This window comes from Cinclus cinclus, chromosome 14 (assembly GCF_963662255.1).
Source record: "Cinclus cinclus chromosome 14, bCinCin1.1, whole genome shotgun sequence".
In the NCBI taxonomy this organism is placed as follows: Eukaryota; Metazoa; Chordata; class Aves; order Passeriformes; family Cinclidae; genus Cinclus; species Cinclus cinclus.
In genome coordinates this window covers 5372124-5389591 of record NC_085059.1, presented here as the reverse complement: position 1 = coordinate 5389591, position 17468 = coordinate 5372124, and the positions used below count along the sequence as shown (strand labels likewise).

At 55.5% G+C, this 17468-nt stretch overlaps 2 protein-coding genes across 2 annotated transcripts; both read left to right on the top strand.

Moving 5' to 3' along the window:
- The first annotated feature begins 3314 nt into the window (after window positions 1-3314).
- LOC134049810 (protocadherin alpha-2-like) lies at window positions 3315-10240 on the top strand. Its single transcript, XM_062502483.1, has 7 exons — window positions 3315-6110; window positions 6344-6454; window positions 6723-6875; window positions 7286-7311; window positions 8174-8276; window positions 8615-8743; window positions 10154-10240. Exons 1-7 carry the CDS (start codon window positions 3315-3317, stop codon window positions 10238-10240), a joined length of 3405 nt encoding a protein of 1134 aa, XP_062358467.1.
- Window positions 10241-10391: 151 nt separating this feature from the next.
- Window positions 10392-13025, top strand: LOC134049809 (protocadherin alpha-13-like). The gene has a single exon (XM_062502482.1). The coding sequence runs from the start codon at window positions 10392-10394 to the stop codon at window positions 13023-13025; it is 2634 nt and encodes an 877-aa protein (XP_062358466.1).
- The last annotated feature ends 4443 nt before the right edge of the window (window positions 13026-17468 follow it).

Below are 17468 nucleotides of genomic sequence, written 5' to 3'. Positions count from 1 at the left end.
TGCACATCGATAGCAATTTCCTCATCTCTTGATATGAATTTGACTGTTCCTATCTCTTTGTCAAGTGGGATTTGGAGGAGGATGTGCTGAGGAGGAGGGTATAATCTGTGTGTGCCACATTTCTCTGACCTGAGCATTTGGATGATCAGCCTCTTTAGAAATGGGGTGATCAAGCCCTGGTCATGCTCAACCGTGATGCCTGCACAACCACAGCAAACCTTCCAGAGCAGCCCTGATATCATCGTAGAAATTCTCCCCTACAGTGGATACTGTGACCATGCTTGTGCTTCAGCAATTGGTGTGGTTCTCTCAAAACCAAATCAATCTGCACCGGGATCAGAGGTGTCACTCTGATCCCAGAATTTTAAACATCTCTCATGTGTGCTTCTGTGGTGAGAATACATCATTTCCATCTGAGACTGCTGAAAAAGCACAGAGCATTTAGTGTGAATTTCACAGGGCCTGGCAGAAGTTCTGTGGTTTTGCATCCCTTCATAAGTTGTTTGTGCCAATTGTGAAGGAAGGGTGGGATGTGTGAAGGCCTGGATCGTGCTCAGAGTGGGTTTTATTGCTGGGCCAAGCTGTTGTGGTGGGGCGGTTTGGCTGCTGCAGCTGCAATCCTCTGAGTGGCATGGAGTATTGCTTGGGCCCTCCATCATGGAGAGGGTGACTCTGAGTGGGGAAGTTTCTGTAGGGAGGAACTGGAGATGCTGTGTGGCACAAGCTCTGTCATTGGGCAAGAAAGCTCCAGCTGCTCAGCTGGAGATTGATTTCCCAGAGCTTGGATGGAGGATTCCACTGGGGAACCTTGTGAAGTCACCCGTTCCTTGGGGTTGCATGCCTGGGATCCTCTCAGGTCCTTCTGAAGTGCTGTCTATCCTTGGTATTCTCCATGCTCTTCCTGCCAGAAGTGAGGACATCATCCTTACCCATCTCAGAGCACTTGCTTTTGAAAATATGGTGTTGGCGAAACAGGAGCTTTTTGAAATTTCAGTCTTGCTCGATTACCCTTCTCTGAAGCTCACCTTGTTTACATTCATGCTCTTGTCTAGAGAGTGAGTGGAGAAAATTCTGTCCATAATCAAGATGTTGCCAGACGTGGCATTTTGATATGATGGAATGCGATCTTCTAGTTTTCTTCTCTCATTTTACCAGAAACCTCGGGTTTGTTTTTTTTTTTCTTATTTTGCATTGGCAATGTGTTGGTAACAGCGAATGAAATGCAGACTGCTGAATTTTGGCCGCTGTCAGGTAGGAGAGTCTCCAGCAGCTGACCATCAGTATGAGGGATGGATTTTCCAATCTTCTAAGCTGAGGTTGACGCTGGGAGAATGTCCTTGGATTTGCCAGGTCTCTCCTACTTGGCATGTGATAAAAGTGTTTGAAGTGCACTGTGCTCTGTTCAGTGATTTAGAGGCTTTTGCAGAATGTGGGTCATTTCCCCGTGTTCCTCTTCCCCTGAAATTACTGATAACATTGAAGGAAAACAGACTTCAGAACCAATTCCCTGCCTTGAATGTAAATCTTTTCTGAAGAAGGAGGCAGGGATGCTTGAGGTAAGTTGCTGTTCCCTAAAGATGAGTCTGAATGACAGTTGTACCTTGATATGTCTTTGGCCATGGATTCTTCATTTTGGATTGACCAAACGTGCCTGGATTTGGAGTTCAGCTGGATGATCCTTCTGGGTGCCTTCCAGTGTAAGAAATTCTATGATTGCTTTCCTGGATCAGCAGTGTGCCACTGCCTCCTCTCCTTTCTGTCTTCTTTGTCCAGACAGAGTAGGGGCAAATAACAGAAGCACGGATGCAGAAGGGACCCCAAACCATTCCTCAGAGTGGATGTGCTGGGAGTCGGGCGTGCGTTGCCAGAGAAAACGACACAGATACAATGACTTTGTTGCCTTTACCCTGTGGATCAGGCTGCACAGAGGCATTCCACGGGCTGTAATGCCCCTGGGGATGGACAATCTCGCTGTGTGTTTCTGACTGTGCTGGCCTGCCTGGAACATGACGGCAGAAAGGTACATTCATCATACAGGTGCCAAATGAGGCCTGAAGAATGGTTCTTCATCGAGGTGTATGAAGAGTGTTTGGAGCTGTGGTTGCTCCGTAATTATTCAGCGTTCAAGAGGAATTGGTTGCTGAGCCGTGGTGTGTTTGAATCCCTGGAGTAAAGATTGCCCTGGATTGTCTGTGCTTAGTGAAGTCTGTTTGCAGTAATGTCCGGGTACCTCGGGATTTGTCCAGTGTTTCAGAGGGCTGTGAATTCTCTCCCTTGAGAGGATGGGGTCTGCAGAGCGTGGTTTCCTTCCAGACGTTGAGGTGCAAGAGCGCTCTGTCAGCCCGGCACAGACTTGAAGTGAGCAGGAAGTTTGTTCCTTGACTGGAGAGATGAAAGACGAGAGCAGAGAGGAACGGGAACTGCTACCCGTGGCGTGTTGGTGCTTCATGGGGAGGGTGATGTAATCACGTGGAACAAGACATTGATTAATGAGACAAAGGAGATGAAAGAGAGAACAGGAGAGAAGAGCAGAGTGTGTGTGCGTAAGGAGAGGGACGAGAAGGAAGGATTCCAGAGAGGAAGGATGGACGGACAGACGAGTTTACTGGTTTGGCACAGATGCTCTCACAGGGTGCAGGAAGGGTGGAGCGCAAGAAAGGAGGATATAAAAGAAGTGATAGAAGAGAAAGACATGAGATGGTCTGAAGTACGTAATTAGGAGCAGAAGATGAGAAAGAGGAGAAACGAAACAACCGCAAAGGAGATGAGCAGCACGCGACGGACTTACCTCTAATCGCTGGGTGAAGCTGGTTGTGAAGAGCTTCTGCCTCGATTACAACATTTTCTGGTCTAACGCTAAAGCCACATAAGGAGAATGGGTGGATGCGACTTGTTTTCACTGCTGTGTGGCGCCGGAGGCTTCTTGCGAGTTACAAGAACGGCTAAAGAAAACGGTAGAGAAGAGAAAGGAAATAACGGAAGAATAAAATGAAAGACGATCACGGTTGGAAGAGCAAAAGCGGAGGAAACAGCCATGACGGAGCGGAGGCAGAGGCAGTGTGGCGGCTGGCGTGAGGCGGCGGAGCAGCGCACGGTGTCGCTGCAGGCTCAGGAACGGCGCGTGGGCGGCTCCGCCCCGGTGCGGCGGAGAGCCCGGCTGTGAGCGCGGGGGGGCGGCGCGGGCCGGGCAGCAGAGCCGGTGCGTCCGGGCGGCGGCGGGGAGCCGTGCGGGGCCCGTGCCGGGGCCGGCAGCCAGAGCCACAGCGGCGGCGGCGGCGGGTGGAGCGAGAGCAGCGGCGGCGGTGCGTGCAGGGATGGGCGAGCGTTGTGGTGCGGTGCTGCGGGTGCTGGTGCTGCAGGCGGCCTGGGCGCTGGCGGGCGGGCAGGTGCGGTACTCGGTGCCGGAGGAAGCCAAGGCCGGCACGGTGGTGGGCCGTCTGGCGCAGGACCTGGGGCTGGAGGCGGGCGAGGCGGAGGCGCGGCGGCTGCGGCTGGTGGCGCAGGGCCGGCGGGCGAGCGTGGAGGTGAGCGGGGCGAGCGGCGCGCTGCTGGTGAGCTCGCGGCTCGACCGGGAGGAGCTGTGCGGCAAGAGCGCGCCGTGCGCGCTGCGCCTGGAGGTGCTGCTGGAGCGGCCGCTGCGCGTCTTCCATGTGCAGCTGGAGGTCACCGACATCAACGACAATGCCCCCGTCTTCCCCGCCGCCCGAAAAAACCTCAGCTTATCAGAGAATTCGCCTCCTGGGTCTCGTTTCCCGCTGGAGGGCGCGTCGGATGCGGATATCGGAGAGAATGCGCAGCTCTCCTACACGCTCAGCCCCAGCGACCATTTTGGTTTAGATGTGAAATCTAAAGACGAAAATAAAATCTCCGTACTTCTGGTACTCAGGAAACCTCTGGACCGGGAGACGATTTCCGTGCATCGGTTGGTGCTGACGGCGAGTGACGGGGGCCGGCCGTCTCTGACAGGGACAATGGAGCTGCTGATCTCGGTGCTGGATGCGAACGACAACGCACCCCAGTTCAACCAGTCGGTGTACAAAGTTCAGCTACCTGAAAATACTGCTCCCGGTACAGTGTTTTTCCAGCTAACAGCGACAGACGAAGATGAGGGAATTAATCGCGAAATCTATTATTCTTTTAATGACGCGATTTCCGGCAAAATTAATGACGTTTTCAAAATAGACGAAAATTCGGGGGAAATAGAGACTGTCGGGGAACTGGATTTCGAGGATATTCGATCATATGACCTGGATATCGAAGTGAGAGATAAAGGGACGCCTCCTCTTTCGGGGCATTGCAGCATTGAGCTGGAGGTGCTGGACGTGAACGACAACGCGCCGGAGGTGTGGGTGACGTCGCTGTCGGTGCCGGTGTCGGAGGACGCGTCGGTGGGGACGGTGGTGGCCCTGCTGAGCGTGTCGGACCGAGACTCGGGGGCGAACGGGCGCGTGCGGTGCTGGGTGTGGCCGGCGTCGCCGTTCGGTCTGGAGGCGACGTTCGCGGGCTCGTACTCGCTGGTGCTGCGCGAGGCGCTGGACCGGGAGCGGGTGTCGGAGTACGAGGTGGAGGTGCGTGCGGAGGACGGCGGGGCGCCGGCGCTGCGCGCCAGCCGCGGGCTGCGGGTGCCGGTGTCGGACGTGAACGACAACGCGCCCGCGTTCTCGCAGGCCGTGTACACGGTGCTGGCGCGGGAGAACAACGCGGCGGGCGCGGAGCTGGCGCGGCTGTGGGCGCGGGACCCGGACGAGGCGGGCAACGGGCGCGTGAGCTACTCGGTGTGGGAGGGCGGCGTGGGCGGCGGGGCCGCGGCTCCGTCGTGGTCGTCGGGGGCCGTGGGCGGCGGGTGGCGTGCGGCGTCGAGCTACGTGTCGGTGGACGCGGAGAGCGGGCGGCTGTGGGCGCTGCAGCCCTTGGACTACGAGGAGCTGCAGGTGCTGCAGTTCGAGGTGCGCGCGGTGGACGCGGGGGAGCCGCCGCTGTGCGGCAACGCCACGGTGCAGCTCTTCGTGCTGGACGAGAACGACAACGCGCCGGCGCTGCTGCTGCCGCCCGCGGGCTCGGCGGCGGAGGCGGGCGCCGTGGCGGCCGAGGCGTCCTCGGGGCCGGGCTCGGGCTCGGGCTCGGGGCCGGGCTCGGGCTCGGGCTCGGGCTCGGGCACGCTGTGGGCGTGGGCGGCGTGGGGGGCGCCGGCGGGCCAGGTGGTGGCGAAGATCCGCGCCGTGGACGCCGACTCGGGCTACAACGCGTGGCTGCGCTACGAGCTGTGGGAGCCGCGGGGCAAGGGCCCGTTCCGCGTGGGGCTCTACAGCGGCGAGGTGAGCACGGCGCGGCCGCTGGACGAGGCGGACGGCCCTCGCCAGAGGCTGCTGATCGTCGTGCGCGACCACGGCGAGCCGGCGCGCTCGGCCACGGCCACGCTCAGCGTGTCGCTGCTCGAGGCGGCCGAGGCGGCGCTGGCCGCGGGCCCGGGATCGTCGCTCTCCTCCTCCTCGTCCTCGTCGTCCTGGTCGGCGTCGGGGTCGCGGTCGGCGTCGGGCGTGGAGCTCGGCGCCGGCGCGGCCAGCGCGGCGACCAACGTGTGGCTGGTGGTGGCGATCTGCGCCGTGTCCAGCCTGTTCCTGCTGGCCCTGGTGCTGTACGGGGCGTCGCGCTGGGCGCCGCGGGCGGCCGTGCTCTCGGGGCCCGGGCCCACGACGCTGGTGTGCGCCAGCGAAGTGGGCAGCTGGTCGTACTCGCAGCGCCACAGCCGCAGCCTGTGCGTGGCGGACGGCGCGGCCAAGAGCGACCTCATGGTTTTCAGCCCCAATTTCCCTCCGCCGCCGCCCGGCGCCGCGGCCAAGGACACGCAGCCGGAGCCCTCCGCTCTCCTCGACACGGTCAGTGCTGCTTCCTCTGCTCATGTCTACTTGTTTTTTTCCTCTTCTGCCCCTTCTGTTATGTTCCCTGAGCAGTCTCTGATGGCTTCCAATCCGAATTGCCGATTCCAGAGGGCGGTGTGTTCCTTAACAAATGATTATTTAAGTCACGAGCACCGTTCCCCCTGCCGCTATGTCCTTGCACGAGCTCCAGAACTCCTGCTGGTGGGCGGGGAATACTTGGGAGAAATAAAGGTATAGCTCCACGCATGTGGTATTACGGTCCGCAGCTGAGATTTGCTGGTGTGGACACGGATTGTTTTCCCCTAATGTGAAATCACTTCCCTAAGGTTTCATTTCTGCTGACAGCCGTCTTGTTGGCTGGTATGTAGCGTTTCCACCCGAGCTCGTTGTAGGAGTGCAAAAGAACGAGGCTCTGCTGGAAAGAGACCCCCAGGCACTGTGTCGTGGCTTATTGCCTTCTGCAGAGTGATGACCTTGTTGGTATCACCTGTGGTTTTCTTCTCTGTCCTCATCCTGTGTCGTTTTCCTCAGCTAGAGTTGTGGGGACAACTGACGATTCCGACTTGTGCTTTAATGTATTTTCATTTGGCAGAGAGTAGTTTCTTTGTTTCGGTTGGTCCAACAGAGTCATTGTGAACACTGGGATGGTGTTCTGGAGCAGTGGGATGCCTTGTGTGAGGGATCTGGAAATAATTTGTAAGACCTTGGTCCATGTCATAAGAAGAGAAGCATGGGAGATGATGGCTTTTTCTCGAGAATAAATGTTACAAAGTGAGGAATGGAGCATGCCTAGCAGGAGGCAGGATTGGTATGGAGTGTTTCTGCCCCGGATTCTTTCCCAAGTTCCGAGAGTCTGATGTTGGAGGCGTTCTGGATCTTGAGATGCCATGTGGTATTGAAATGGCCAGAGTCCTTTGTGCTTATGAATATCTCCCATCAGAGACAGCTCCTTGGCTGCCTCTGGCCTGGCATGTGGAAAGTGTTGGAAAAGAGTGGGTAACGTGCACACTGATGAACACTTTTGCTGCTCTTTTGGGAGTGTTGTTGTGGGAGGGTAGCACTACAAACTGCTTTCCATGTGTACTGTAGCCTGTTCGTCCCAGCTTCCACAGCTCTTGCCCCGGTGGATCTGTGCTCGTCTTCAGAGAGGATTTTTAAGGGCAGTTGAGGGGGCGGGTGTAATCTTGCTGTGCTTTTCTTCTCCTGCTTGTGCTCTTGCACGGTCAGTCTGGGTAGAGATGGTGTGTCCTGTTATCGCACACGGCTCGTTCTGGTGTCTGGATGTACACACCAAACCTTCACATCTACAGAGCAGCCCAGCTCCGGTCTTGGATTGTAGAAATTCTTCCACCCAGTTGTGATTTTGAATGGATTGGCGCTTTATCTCTTGTTGTGGTCTCTTGAAGGAGAGGCTCAGTGGGGACTGGGACCTGTATTGTTCATTACTCTAATTGCAGAACCTTTGAGAACTTGGTTTGTACTTGAAAATGCTGAAAACTCACAAAGCATCCTATCACGCGGGAAAAGTCAAAGAATCACAGAATGCATTTGCAGAACTCTGCGTATTTTTTGTGCCAGACGTGGGGCAAGGGGAGGATTTGAATACATCTTTGGGGATGAAATGGAGGGTGTCTGTTTAGCTGTGGAGATTCCAGTTGCCAGAGTGCAAAATACAGGATTATGGTAGAGTACTTCAGGAGTGGTTCCAGCACACAGTGCTGCTCTCCTGGGATCCTCTCAGGACACCCAGAAGTTCTGCACATCTTAGAGCACTGCTGTTCTTTCTGGTATTGCTGCTTGTGAAGACACCTGTCCCGCGTGCCTTTAACTACTTGGGTTTGACTTGCGATGTTGTTGGTCAAAGAGAACCTTTTTGAAATTTGGGTCATGCTGCCAAGCCTTCTCTGTATCTTTCCCTCATTACCCCTCTGCTCTTAGTCTTGCTAGACGGCTGTTGGTATTCAGGATGGCGTCAAAACTTGCATTTCAGTACAACAGCAGAATGGGAGGTGTTTCCTTTTATCCTCTTCTCTGCCAAACTGCACATGCTTTTGTTTTGCTGGGTTTGTTTGCGGTTGTGTTCATTTCCTGTCTCTCATTGGCAACGTGGCAGATATTTGGGCTGTTCCCCATCAGTGTGGGGGATGTCGATTCCTCTCTTCTAAGTTTTGCTTTGAGAGAATTTCTGTAGCTTACAGGTCTGCTTCCTTGTTCCCCAGCGAGGGAAGTGCCTCACGGGCATTGCATGCCGTCAAGTTTTTGTGGAACATAAGTGATTTTTTCTTTCTGTCCAGCTACCCCAGGTACACTGATAGTTTTAAGGGCGAGTGTCCTTTAAAACTAATCCCCCTGCTCGGAAAATATTTCTTTTCTGAAGAAGGAAGCAGTTCAGAAGAGGTAAGTCGTTCGCCAAACGTGGATGTTCTTGAGACCGGTGTACTTTAGTTCCTGTCGAGTTGTGTCATCTTTTTGTCGAATCAGCAGAATGTTCACCCTCTTGGACCAACAAAGCAGCTGTTACCGGCTCTCATTCCTTTTCTGATGCTTCCTGGCACAGCCTGAGTGGGTGACAGCAAGAGGGAATGGAGGAGGGACCAGCACTGGTTTCACTAAACAGATGTGTAGAAGGTCAAGGGAGTGTTCTTAGTGACCTTGTTGTGACGTTACCTTCGTGGCTCTTGTTTGACAAGTGGATCATTCTACGGTGAGTGTGAGATTTTCTGTGGGCCTCACAGATAGCGAGGTTCTCGGTGTGTTGTCTAGGCAGTGAGTGCCTGCCAGAAAGGAAGAGAAGAACGTGGAACATGCAAGCAGAGAGTGAGTCAGGAAGGACTGAGGCTCATGATGAGTCCTCAGGAGCTGGGGTTGCGCAGAGCTTTTTAAGGTCTCCAAGAAAGTTTGTGGTGTTGGGCTGTGATAGGTTTGAGTTCCTGAATGAGCAAATTCCCTGGTTTGTTTGAACTCTTTGAGGCCTGTGTGCACAGATGTCCCAATAGCTGTGCTTCAGTTTCTGTGTCAGAGCGGTGGATGTGTTTTGATGTGGCAGAGCTGTTCTTTGCCATCTGACTGCCTTGCTGTGTTATTGCTGGGCCCTTGAGAACACGGGAGGCTGAAGATTTGTGGCCTTTTTCCTGGAGGGAGGGGAAGCTGCAGGTGCATGGACAGTAAGTGGGTTTCTCCGTCTGCACATGGAGAGGAGGTGTAGGGAAGAGAAATGCGATTCTGGCCCAAGGGCATGTCTGTGGTTGGTGGCAGGGGTGCTGTAGGTATTTTTCAAATATTTTGTTGAAGGACAGAATGTCCAGAAGATATAAAGTATGGCATTAGATGAGAAGGGGAGGCAACGCCAAGAAAGGAGGAAGAATGTAGAAAGAATTAAAAGAAACAAACAAAATAAACCAAACAAAAAGCAAAGAGGTACATCAAAGAGTCAGGTAAAAGAAGAAGGGATATATTCCCAAAGTATATTGCGAGAATTTCGAAACTATTTTAGTGAAGGAAAAAAAAAATCAGAAGAGACAAGCTGAAAACAGATGAGGAGGGTCTAGGAGAGGCAGGAACGAAAAGTTGTAGAGAAAGAACAAGAAAAGAGAAGGGAAACAGAGGAGATAGAAGTGCAGAAAATAAACAGCATACTACTACTGCTACTACTACTGCTACTCCTCCTCCTCCTCCTGCTACTACTACTAATAGTAATGAACCCGCGTAAATAAAAATGAAGCCAGAATGAAAGTAAGAGATGAATGACAGAATGGAAATGCAAAAGAGGCAGTAAAAGAGCAGAGCAGCACGCCCCGACCTTATCGTTATCCTTGGAAGGGAGTTGGTTCCTAACACCCTTGGTCAGAGCAGCACAGCTCTCTAGCAATGGGACTCTGTAATTAGCGCTGATGGTGCCGCAGTTGATGGTGTCCGCGGCGCCAGAGAAAACTGACGAACTGTGCGGCTAAAGAACAAAGGAGAGTGGAAGGAGACGGAAAAGGAGTGGAAAGAATGAGGAGTGGCATAACAAGGACCATAAAGAAGACAGACAAGGAAGAAAGAGAAAAGAGTACAAAGAAAATGAAGAAATGAAATCGAAACAAACCCAAAAAAACCCGAAAATGCAGAAAGAAGGAGAAACGAAAAAGGAAGTGAAGAAAGAGGAAATAAAGGCTAACATAGAAAGAAAGACGAAGATGTAAGGGGAAAGAAGAGGAGCACGACAACAAGACTCACCAGAAAATAGACACGGTGGGGAAAGTCAGCGCGGCTGAGGTTGCGGATGGCGTGAGGCGGCGGAGCAGCGCACGGTGTCGCTGCAGGCTCAGGAACGGCGCGTGGGCGGCTCCGCCCCGGTGCGGCGGAGAGCCCGGCTGTGAGCGCGGGGGGGCGGCGCGGGCCGGGCAGCAGAGCCGGTGCGTCCGGGCGGCGGCGGGGAGCCGTGCGGGGCCCGTGCCGGGGCCGGCAGCCAGAGCCGCAGCGGCGGCGGCGGCGGGTGGAGCGAGAGCAGCGGCGGCGGTGCGTGCAGGGATGGGCGAGCGTTGTGGTGCGGTGCTGCGGGTGCTGGTGCTGCAGGCGGCCTGGGCGCTGGCGGGCGGGCAGGTGCGGTACTCGGTGCCGGAGGAAGCCAAGGCCGGCACGGTGGTGGGCCGTCTGGCGCAGGACCTGGGGCTGGAGGCGGGCGAGGCGGAGGCGCGGCGGCTGCGGCTGGTGGCGCAGGGCCGGCGGGCGAGCGTGGAGGTGAGCGGGGCGAGCGGCGCGCTGCTGGTGAGCTCGCGGCTCGACCGGGAGGAGCTGTGCGGCAAGAGCGCGCCGTGCGCGCTGCGCCTGGAGGTGCTGCTGGAGCGGCCGCTGCGCGTCTTCCATGTGCAGCTGGAGGTCACCGACATCAACGACAATGCCCCCGTCTTCCCCGCCGCCCGAAAAAACCTCAGCATCGCGGAATTCACCACCCTGCCGGGGTCTCGTTTCCCGCTGGAGGGCGCGTCGGATGCGGATATCGGAGAGAATGCGCAGCTCTCCTACACACTCAGCCCCAACGAGCATTTTTCTTTGGATTTGCAAAAGTCTAATGAGCGAAATATTGAACCCGAACTCGTTTTAATGAAATCTCTGGACCGGGAGACGATTCCCGTGCACCGGTTGGTGCTGACGGCGAGTGACGGGGGCCGGCCGTCTCTGACGGGGACAATGGAGCTGCTGATCTCGGTGCTGGATGTGAATGACAACGCACCCCAGTTCAACCAGTCCGTGTACAAAGTGCAGCTGCCGGAGAGTGCTGCGGTGGGGACGCTGGTGACTCGGGCGAATGCCACGGATGCGGACGATGGAATTAATAATGAGGTGACTTATGCCGTGACGAATTTCAGTCCGCCAAGTGCAGGAGATGTGATTTCCATCAATTCGAAGACAGGGGAAATACATCTCTCCGGCGCTCTAGACTTCGAGGAGGTCAATGTGTTTGATTTCCGTATTGAAGCGAGAGACCGAGGGACTCCACCGCTGTCGGGTCACTGCAAGGTGGTGCTGGAGGTGCTGGACGTGAACGACAACGCGCCGGAGGTGTGGGTGACGTCGCTGTCGGTGCCGGTGTCGGAGGACGCGTCGGTGGGGACGGTGGTGGCCCTGCTGAGCGTGTCGGACCGAGACTCGGGGGCGAACGGGCGCGTGCGGTGCTGGGTGTGGCCGGCGTCGCCGTTCGGTCTGGAGGCGACGTTCGCGGGCTCGTACTCGCTGGTGCTGCGCGAGGCGCTGGACCGGGAGCGGGTGTCGGAGTACGAGGTGGAGGTGCGTGCGGAGGACGGCGGGGCGCCGGCGCTGCGCGCCAGCCGCGGGCTGCGGGTGCCGGTGTCGGACGTGAACGACAACGCGCCCGCGTTCTCGCAGGCCGTGTACACGGTGCTGGCGCGGGAGAACAACGCGGCGGGCGCGGAGCTGGCGCGGCTGTGGGCGCGGGACCCGGACGAGGCGGGCAACGGGCGCGTGAGCTACTCGGTGTGGGAGGGCGGCGTGGGCGGCGGGGCCGCGGCTCCGTCGTGGTCGTCGGGGGCCGTGGGCGGCGGGTGGCGTGCGGCGTCGAGCTACGTGTCGGTGGACGCGGAGAGCGGGCGGCTGTGGGCGCTGCAGCCCTTGGACTACGAGGAGCTGCAGGTGCTGCAGTTCGAGGTGCGCGCGGTGGACGCGGGGGAGCCGCCGCTGTGCGGCAACGCCACGGTGCAGCTCTTCGTGCTGGACGAGAACGACAACGCGCCGGCGCTGCTGCTGCCGCCCGCGGGCTCGGCGGCGGAGGCGGGCGCCGTGGCGGCCGAGGCGTCCTCGGGGCCGGGCTCGGGCTCGGGCTCGGGCACGCTGTGGGCGTGGGCGGCGTGGGGGGCGCCGGCGGGCCAGGTGGTGGCGAAGATCCGCGCCGTGGACGCCGACTCGGGCTACAACGCGTGGCTGCGCTACGAGCTGTGGGAGCCGCGGGGCAAGGGCCCGTTCCGCGTGGGGCTCTACAGCGGCGAGGTGAGCACGGCGCGGCCGCTGGACGAGGCGGACGGCCCTCGCCAGAGGCTGCTGATCGTCGTGCGCGACCACGGCGAGCCGGCGCGCTCGGCCACGGCCACGCTCAGCGTGTCGCTGCTCGAGGCGGCCGAGGCGGCGCTGGCCGCGGGCCCGGGATCGTCGCTCTCCTCCTCCTCGTCCTCGTCGTCCTGGTCGGCGTCGGGGTCGCGGTCGGCGTCGGGCGTGGAGCTCGGCGCCGGCGCGGCCAGCGCGGCGACCAACGTGTGGCTGGTGGTGGCGATCTGCGCCGTGTCCAGCCTGTTCCTGCTGGCCCTGGTGCTGTACGGGGCGTCGCGCTGGGCGCCGCGGGCGGCCGTGCTCTCGGGGCCCGGGCCCACGACGCTGGTGTGCGCCAGCGAAGTGGGCAGCTGGTCGTACTCGCAGCGCCACAGCCGCAGCCTGTGCGTGGCGGACGGCGCGGCCAAGAGCGACCTCATGGTTTTCAGCCCCAATTTCCCTCCGCCGCCGCCCGGCGCCGCGGCCAAGGACGCGCAGCCGGAGCCCTCCGCTCTCCTCGACACGGTCAGTGCTGCTTCCTTGCTCGTCTCTCGTTCTCTCCTCCCCCGCCTTTTCACCTCTCTGTTAATTTTCTCCCGCCCCGTGGGTAGTTCCTCCATGTAGCGCGGCTCTGCCCCTGCTCTCTCATGGCAGCGGGTGTTAGAGGATATTAATTGGACATTTCCATCTCACGCCATGTCCTCTCGTGATTTCACAATTTGTTGGTGTGCGTGGAAGCAGCAATAAGCTATTATGGACGGCAGAGCATTTACCATCCGCAGCTGAGTGTTGCCTCGTTGGGCAGGAGTTGTACCCTCGAATGAAATCACTGCCGGTTTCTGTGAGAGGTGCCCAAGGTTACAGCTTTGCAGGCAACTTTCTTACTTCATTGCGTGTAGGGTTTCGGTGTGAGCTTGGTGCACGAATACAAAACTCCTTGTGGTGGTAACAATCCCCCAGTCCCTTTGTATTGACTTAATGCCTTTGCTGACTGCAGACCATGTTGGTATTAGGACTGGATTATTTTTTGGTGCCTGTCCTCTTTTATTTTCCTAGGAAGAGATGGGACAGAAAATGACATCTGGGACTTCAAATATTTGGCTCTTTGTGGAAACAACAATTCTGCCTTTAGTTTCTATCATTAGAGTCCTTAAGAAGTTAGGAAAGGCAGTATGGACTTCTACTAGAATCTTTTCCCTTATATCTTCATTGCTTCCTTTGGAAGAAGACAACTGTAGCATGTTTATGAAAGTGATTGCAGCAGTGGTGGAGTAAGGCTCAGGGGTTTATTTTTTATGCACCCTTGAGCAGAGGGAAGAGTTGCCCAAGGAAGGTGGGATTCATTGGGATGTCCATGGGCCCTGTCTTAAGACAAGAATTAGTGATGCTGTGGTTGTCTTGAGAACTCATATCTTAGAGTTAGAGTGATGAATGAAGGATACCTATGATGAATGAATGTAACCTAGAGAAAACTATGAGGTGGGATGGGCACAGTTTGCTTCACTGTGGGATCCATTGCAAGGTTCTAAGGTTCTCCGGTTGGAGGCTTTGTGGAACTTGCTGTGCTGTGTGCTATTGAAATGGCCACAGAGTCCTTTGGGGTGATGAAGATCTCCCTCCACGGGAAGTAATTTGTGCTGTTACATCATTATTGTGCAATATATGATGGTAAGAGGAAATGCGATGATGAATTTTGTTCCATGAATCACTTCCCTCTTTGAGAAATGCAATGTGGGAGGGTAGGACTTGAGCTTGCTGCAGTTCCTGTGTAGGGATGCACATCGATAGCAATTTCCTCATCTCTTGATATGAATTTGACTGTTCCTATCTCTTTGTCAAGTGGGATTTGGAGGAGGATGTGCTGAGGAGGAGGGTATAATCTGTGTGTGCCACATTTCTCTGACCTGAGCATTTGGATGATCAGCCTCTTTAGAAATGGGGTGATCAAGCCCTGGTCATGCTCAACCGTGATGCCTGCACAACCACAGCAAACCTTCCAGAGCAGCCCTGATATCATCGTAGAAATTCTCCCCTACAGTGGATACTGTGACCATGCTTGTGCTTCAGCATTTGGTGTGGTTCTCTCAAAACCAAATCAATCTGCACCGGGATCAGAGGTGTCACTCTGATCCCAGAATTTTAAACATCTCTCATGTGTGCTTCTGTGATGAGAACACATCATTTCCATCTGAGACTGCTGAAAAAGCACAGAGCATTTAGTGTGAATTTCACAGGGCCTGGCAGAAGTTCTGTGGTTTTGCATCCCTTCATAAGTTGTTTGTGCCAATTGTGAAGGAAGGGTGGGATGTGTGAAGGCCTGGATTGTGCTCAGAGTGGGTTTTATTGCTGGGCCAAGCTGTTGTGGTGGGGCGGTTTGGCTGCTGCAGCTGCAATCCTCCGAGTGGCATGGAGTATTGCTTGGGCCCTCCATCATGGAGAGGGTGACTCTGAGTGGGGAAGTTTCTGTAGGGAGGAACTGGAGATGCTGTGTGGCACAAGCTCTGTCATTGGGCAAGAAAGCTCCAGCTGCTCAGCTGGAGATTGATTTCCCAGAGCTTGGGGTGGAGGATTCCACTGGGGAACCTTGTGAAGTCACCCGTTCCTTGGGGTTGCATGCCTGGGATCTTCTCAGGTCCTTCTGAAGTGCTGTCTATCCTTGGTATTCTCCATGCCCTTCCTGCCAGATGTGAGGACATCATCCTTACCCATCTCAGAGCACTTGCTTTTGAAAATATGGTGTTGGCTAAATAGGAGCTTTTTGAAATTTCAGTCTTGCTCGATTACCCTTCTCTGAAGCTCACCTTGTTTACATTCATGCTCTTGTCTTGAGAGTGAGTGGAGAAAATTCTGTCCATAATCAAGATGTTGCCAGACGTGGCATTTTGATATGATGGAATGTGATCTTCTAGTTTTCTTCTCTCATTTTACCAGAAACCTCGATATTTTTTTTTTTAATTGTGTACTGGCAATGTGTTGGTAACAGGGAATGAAATGCAGACTGCTGAATTTTGGCAGCTGTCAGGTTGGAGAGTCTCCAGCAGCTGACCATCAGAATGAGGGATGGATTTTCCAGTCTTCTAAGCTGAGGTTGACGCTGGGAGAATGTCCTTGGATTTGCCAGGTCTCTCCTACTTGGCATGTGATACAAGTGTTTGAAGTGCACTGTGCTCTGTTCAGTGATTTAGAGGCTTTTGCAGAATGTGGGTCATTTCCCCGTGTTCCTCTTCCCCTGAAATTACTGATAACATTGAAGGAAAACAGACTTCAGAACCAATTCCCTGCCTTGAATGTAAATCTTTTCTGAAGGAGGAGGCAGGGATGCTTGAGGTAAGTTGCTGTTCCCTAAAGATGAGTCTGAATGACAGTTGTACCTTGATATGTCTTTGGCCATGGATTCTTCATTTTGGATTGACCAAACGTGCCTGGATTTGGAGTTCAGCTGGATGATCCTTCTGGGTGCCTTCCAGTGTAAGAAATTCTATGATTGCTTTCCTGGATCAGCAGTGTGCCACTGCCTCCTCTCCTTTCTGTCTTCTTTGTCCAGACAGAGTAGGGGCAAATAACAGAAGCACGGATGCAGAAGGGACCCCAAACCATTCCTCAGAGTGGATGTGCTGGGAGTCGGGCGTGCGTTGCCAGAGAAAACGACACAGATACAATGACTTTGTTGCCTTTACCCTGTGGATCAGGCTGCACAGAGGCATTCCACGGGCTGTAATGCCCCTGGGGATGGACAATCTCGCTGTGTGTTTCTGACTGTGCTGGCCTGCCTGGAACATGACGGCAGAAAGGTACATTCATCATACAGGTGCCAAATGAGGCCTGAAGAATGGTTCTTCATCGAGGTGTATGAAGAGTGTTTGGAGCTGTGGTTGTTCCGTCATTATTCAGCGTTCATGAGGAATTGGTTGCTGAGCCGTGGTGTGTTTGAATCCCTGGAGTAAAGATTGCCCTGGATTGTCTGTGCTTAGTGAAGTCTGTTTGCAGTAATGTCCGGGTACCTCGGGATTTGTCCAGTGTTTCAGAGGGCTGTGAATTCTCTCCCTTGAGAGGATGGGGTCTGCAGAGCGTGGTTTCCTTCCAGACGTTGAGGTGCAAGAGCGCTCTGTCAGCCCGGCAGAGACTTGAAGTGAGCAGGAAGTTTGTTCCTTGACTGGAGAGATGAAAGACGAGAGCAGAGAGGAACGGGAACTGCTACCCGTGGCGTGTTGGTGCTTCATGGGGAGGGTGATGTAATCACGTGGAACAAGACATTGATTAATGAGACAAAGGAGATGAAAGAGAGAACAGGAGAGAAGAGCAGAGTGTGTGTGCGTAAGGAGAGGGACGAGAAGGAAGGATTCCAGAGAGGAAGGATGGACGGACAGACGAGTTTACTGGTTTGGCACAGATGCTCTCACAGGGTGCAGGAAGGGTGGAGCGCAAGAAAGGAGGATATAAAAGAAGTGAGAGAAGAGAAAGACATGAGATGGTCTGAAGGAGGTAATTAGGAGCAGAAGATGACAAAGAGGAGAAACGAAACAACCGCAAAGGAGATGAGCAGCACGCGACGGACTTACCTCTAATCGCTGGGTGAAGCTGGTTGTGAAGAGCTTCTGGGTACATTAGAATATTCTGTGGTCTGACCCTGAAGACATGTAATTAGAATTGGCGGATCCGACATGGTTTCTCTGCTGTCTGCCTCCAGAGACTTTTTGCAAATTAACAGAAAGGGTAAGGAAAAGGAAACAAAAGAAAGAAAATAAGGGCAAAATGAAATGAAAGACGATCAAGTTTAGAAGAGAAAAACTACGGAGCGGAGGCAGAGGCAGTGTGGCGGCTGGCGTGAGGCGGCGGAGCAGCGCACGGTGTCGCTGCAGGCTCAGGAACGGCGCGTGGGCGGCTCCGCCCCGGTGCGGCGGAGAGCCCGGCTGTGAGCGCGGGGGGGCGGCGCGGGCCGGGCAGCAGAGCCGGTGCGTCCGGGCGGCGGCGGGGAGCCGTGCGGGGCCCGTGCCGGGGCCGGCAGCCAGAGCCGCAGCGGCGGCGGCGGCGGGTGGAGCGAGAGCAGCGGCGGCGGTGCGTGCAGGG

Excerpts from the sequence above, each read along its gene's own strand:
- LOC134049810 (XM_062502483.1), top strand. The coding sequence starts at position 3,315 with ATGGGCGAGCGTTGTGGTGCGGTGCTGCGGGTGCTGGTGCTGCAGGCG. Across the intron at positions 6,876-7,285 it reads AAAGTGTTGGAAAAGAGTGG|GAGAGGCTCAGTGGGGACTG; the intron begins GTAACGTGCACA and ends GGTCTCTTGAAG. Across the intron at positions 7,312-8,173 it reads CTCAGTGGGGACTGGGACCT|CTACCCCAGGTACACTGATA; the intron begins GTATTGTTCATT and ends CTTTCTGTCCAG.
- LOC134049809 (XM_062502482.1), top strand. The coding sequence starts at position 10,392 with ATGGGCGAGCGTTGTGGTGCGGTGCTGCGGGTGCTGGTGCTGCAGGCG.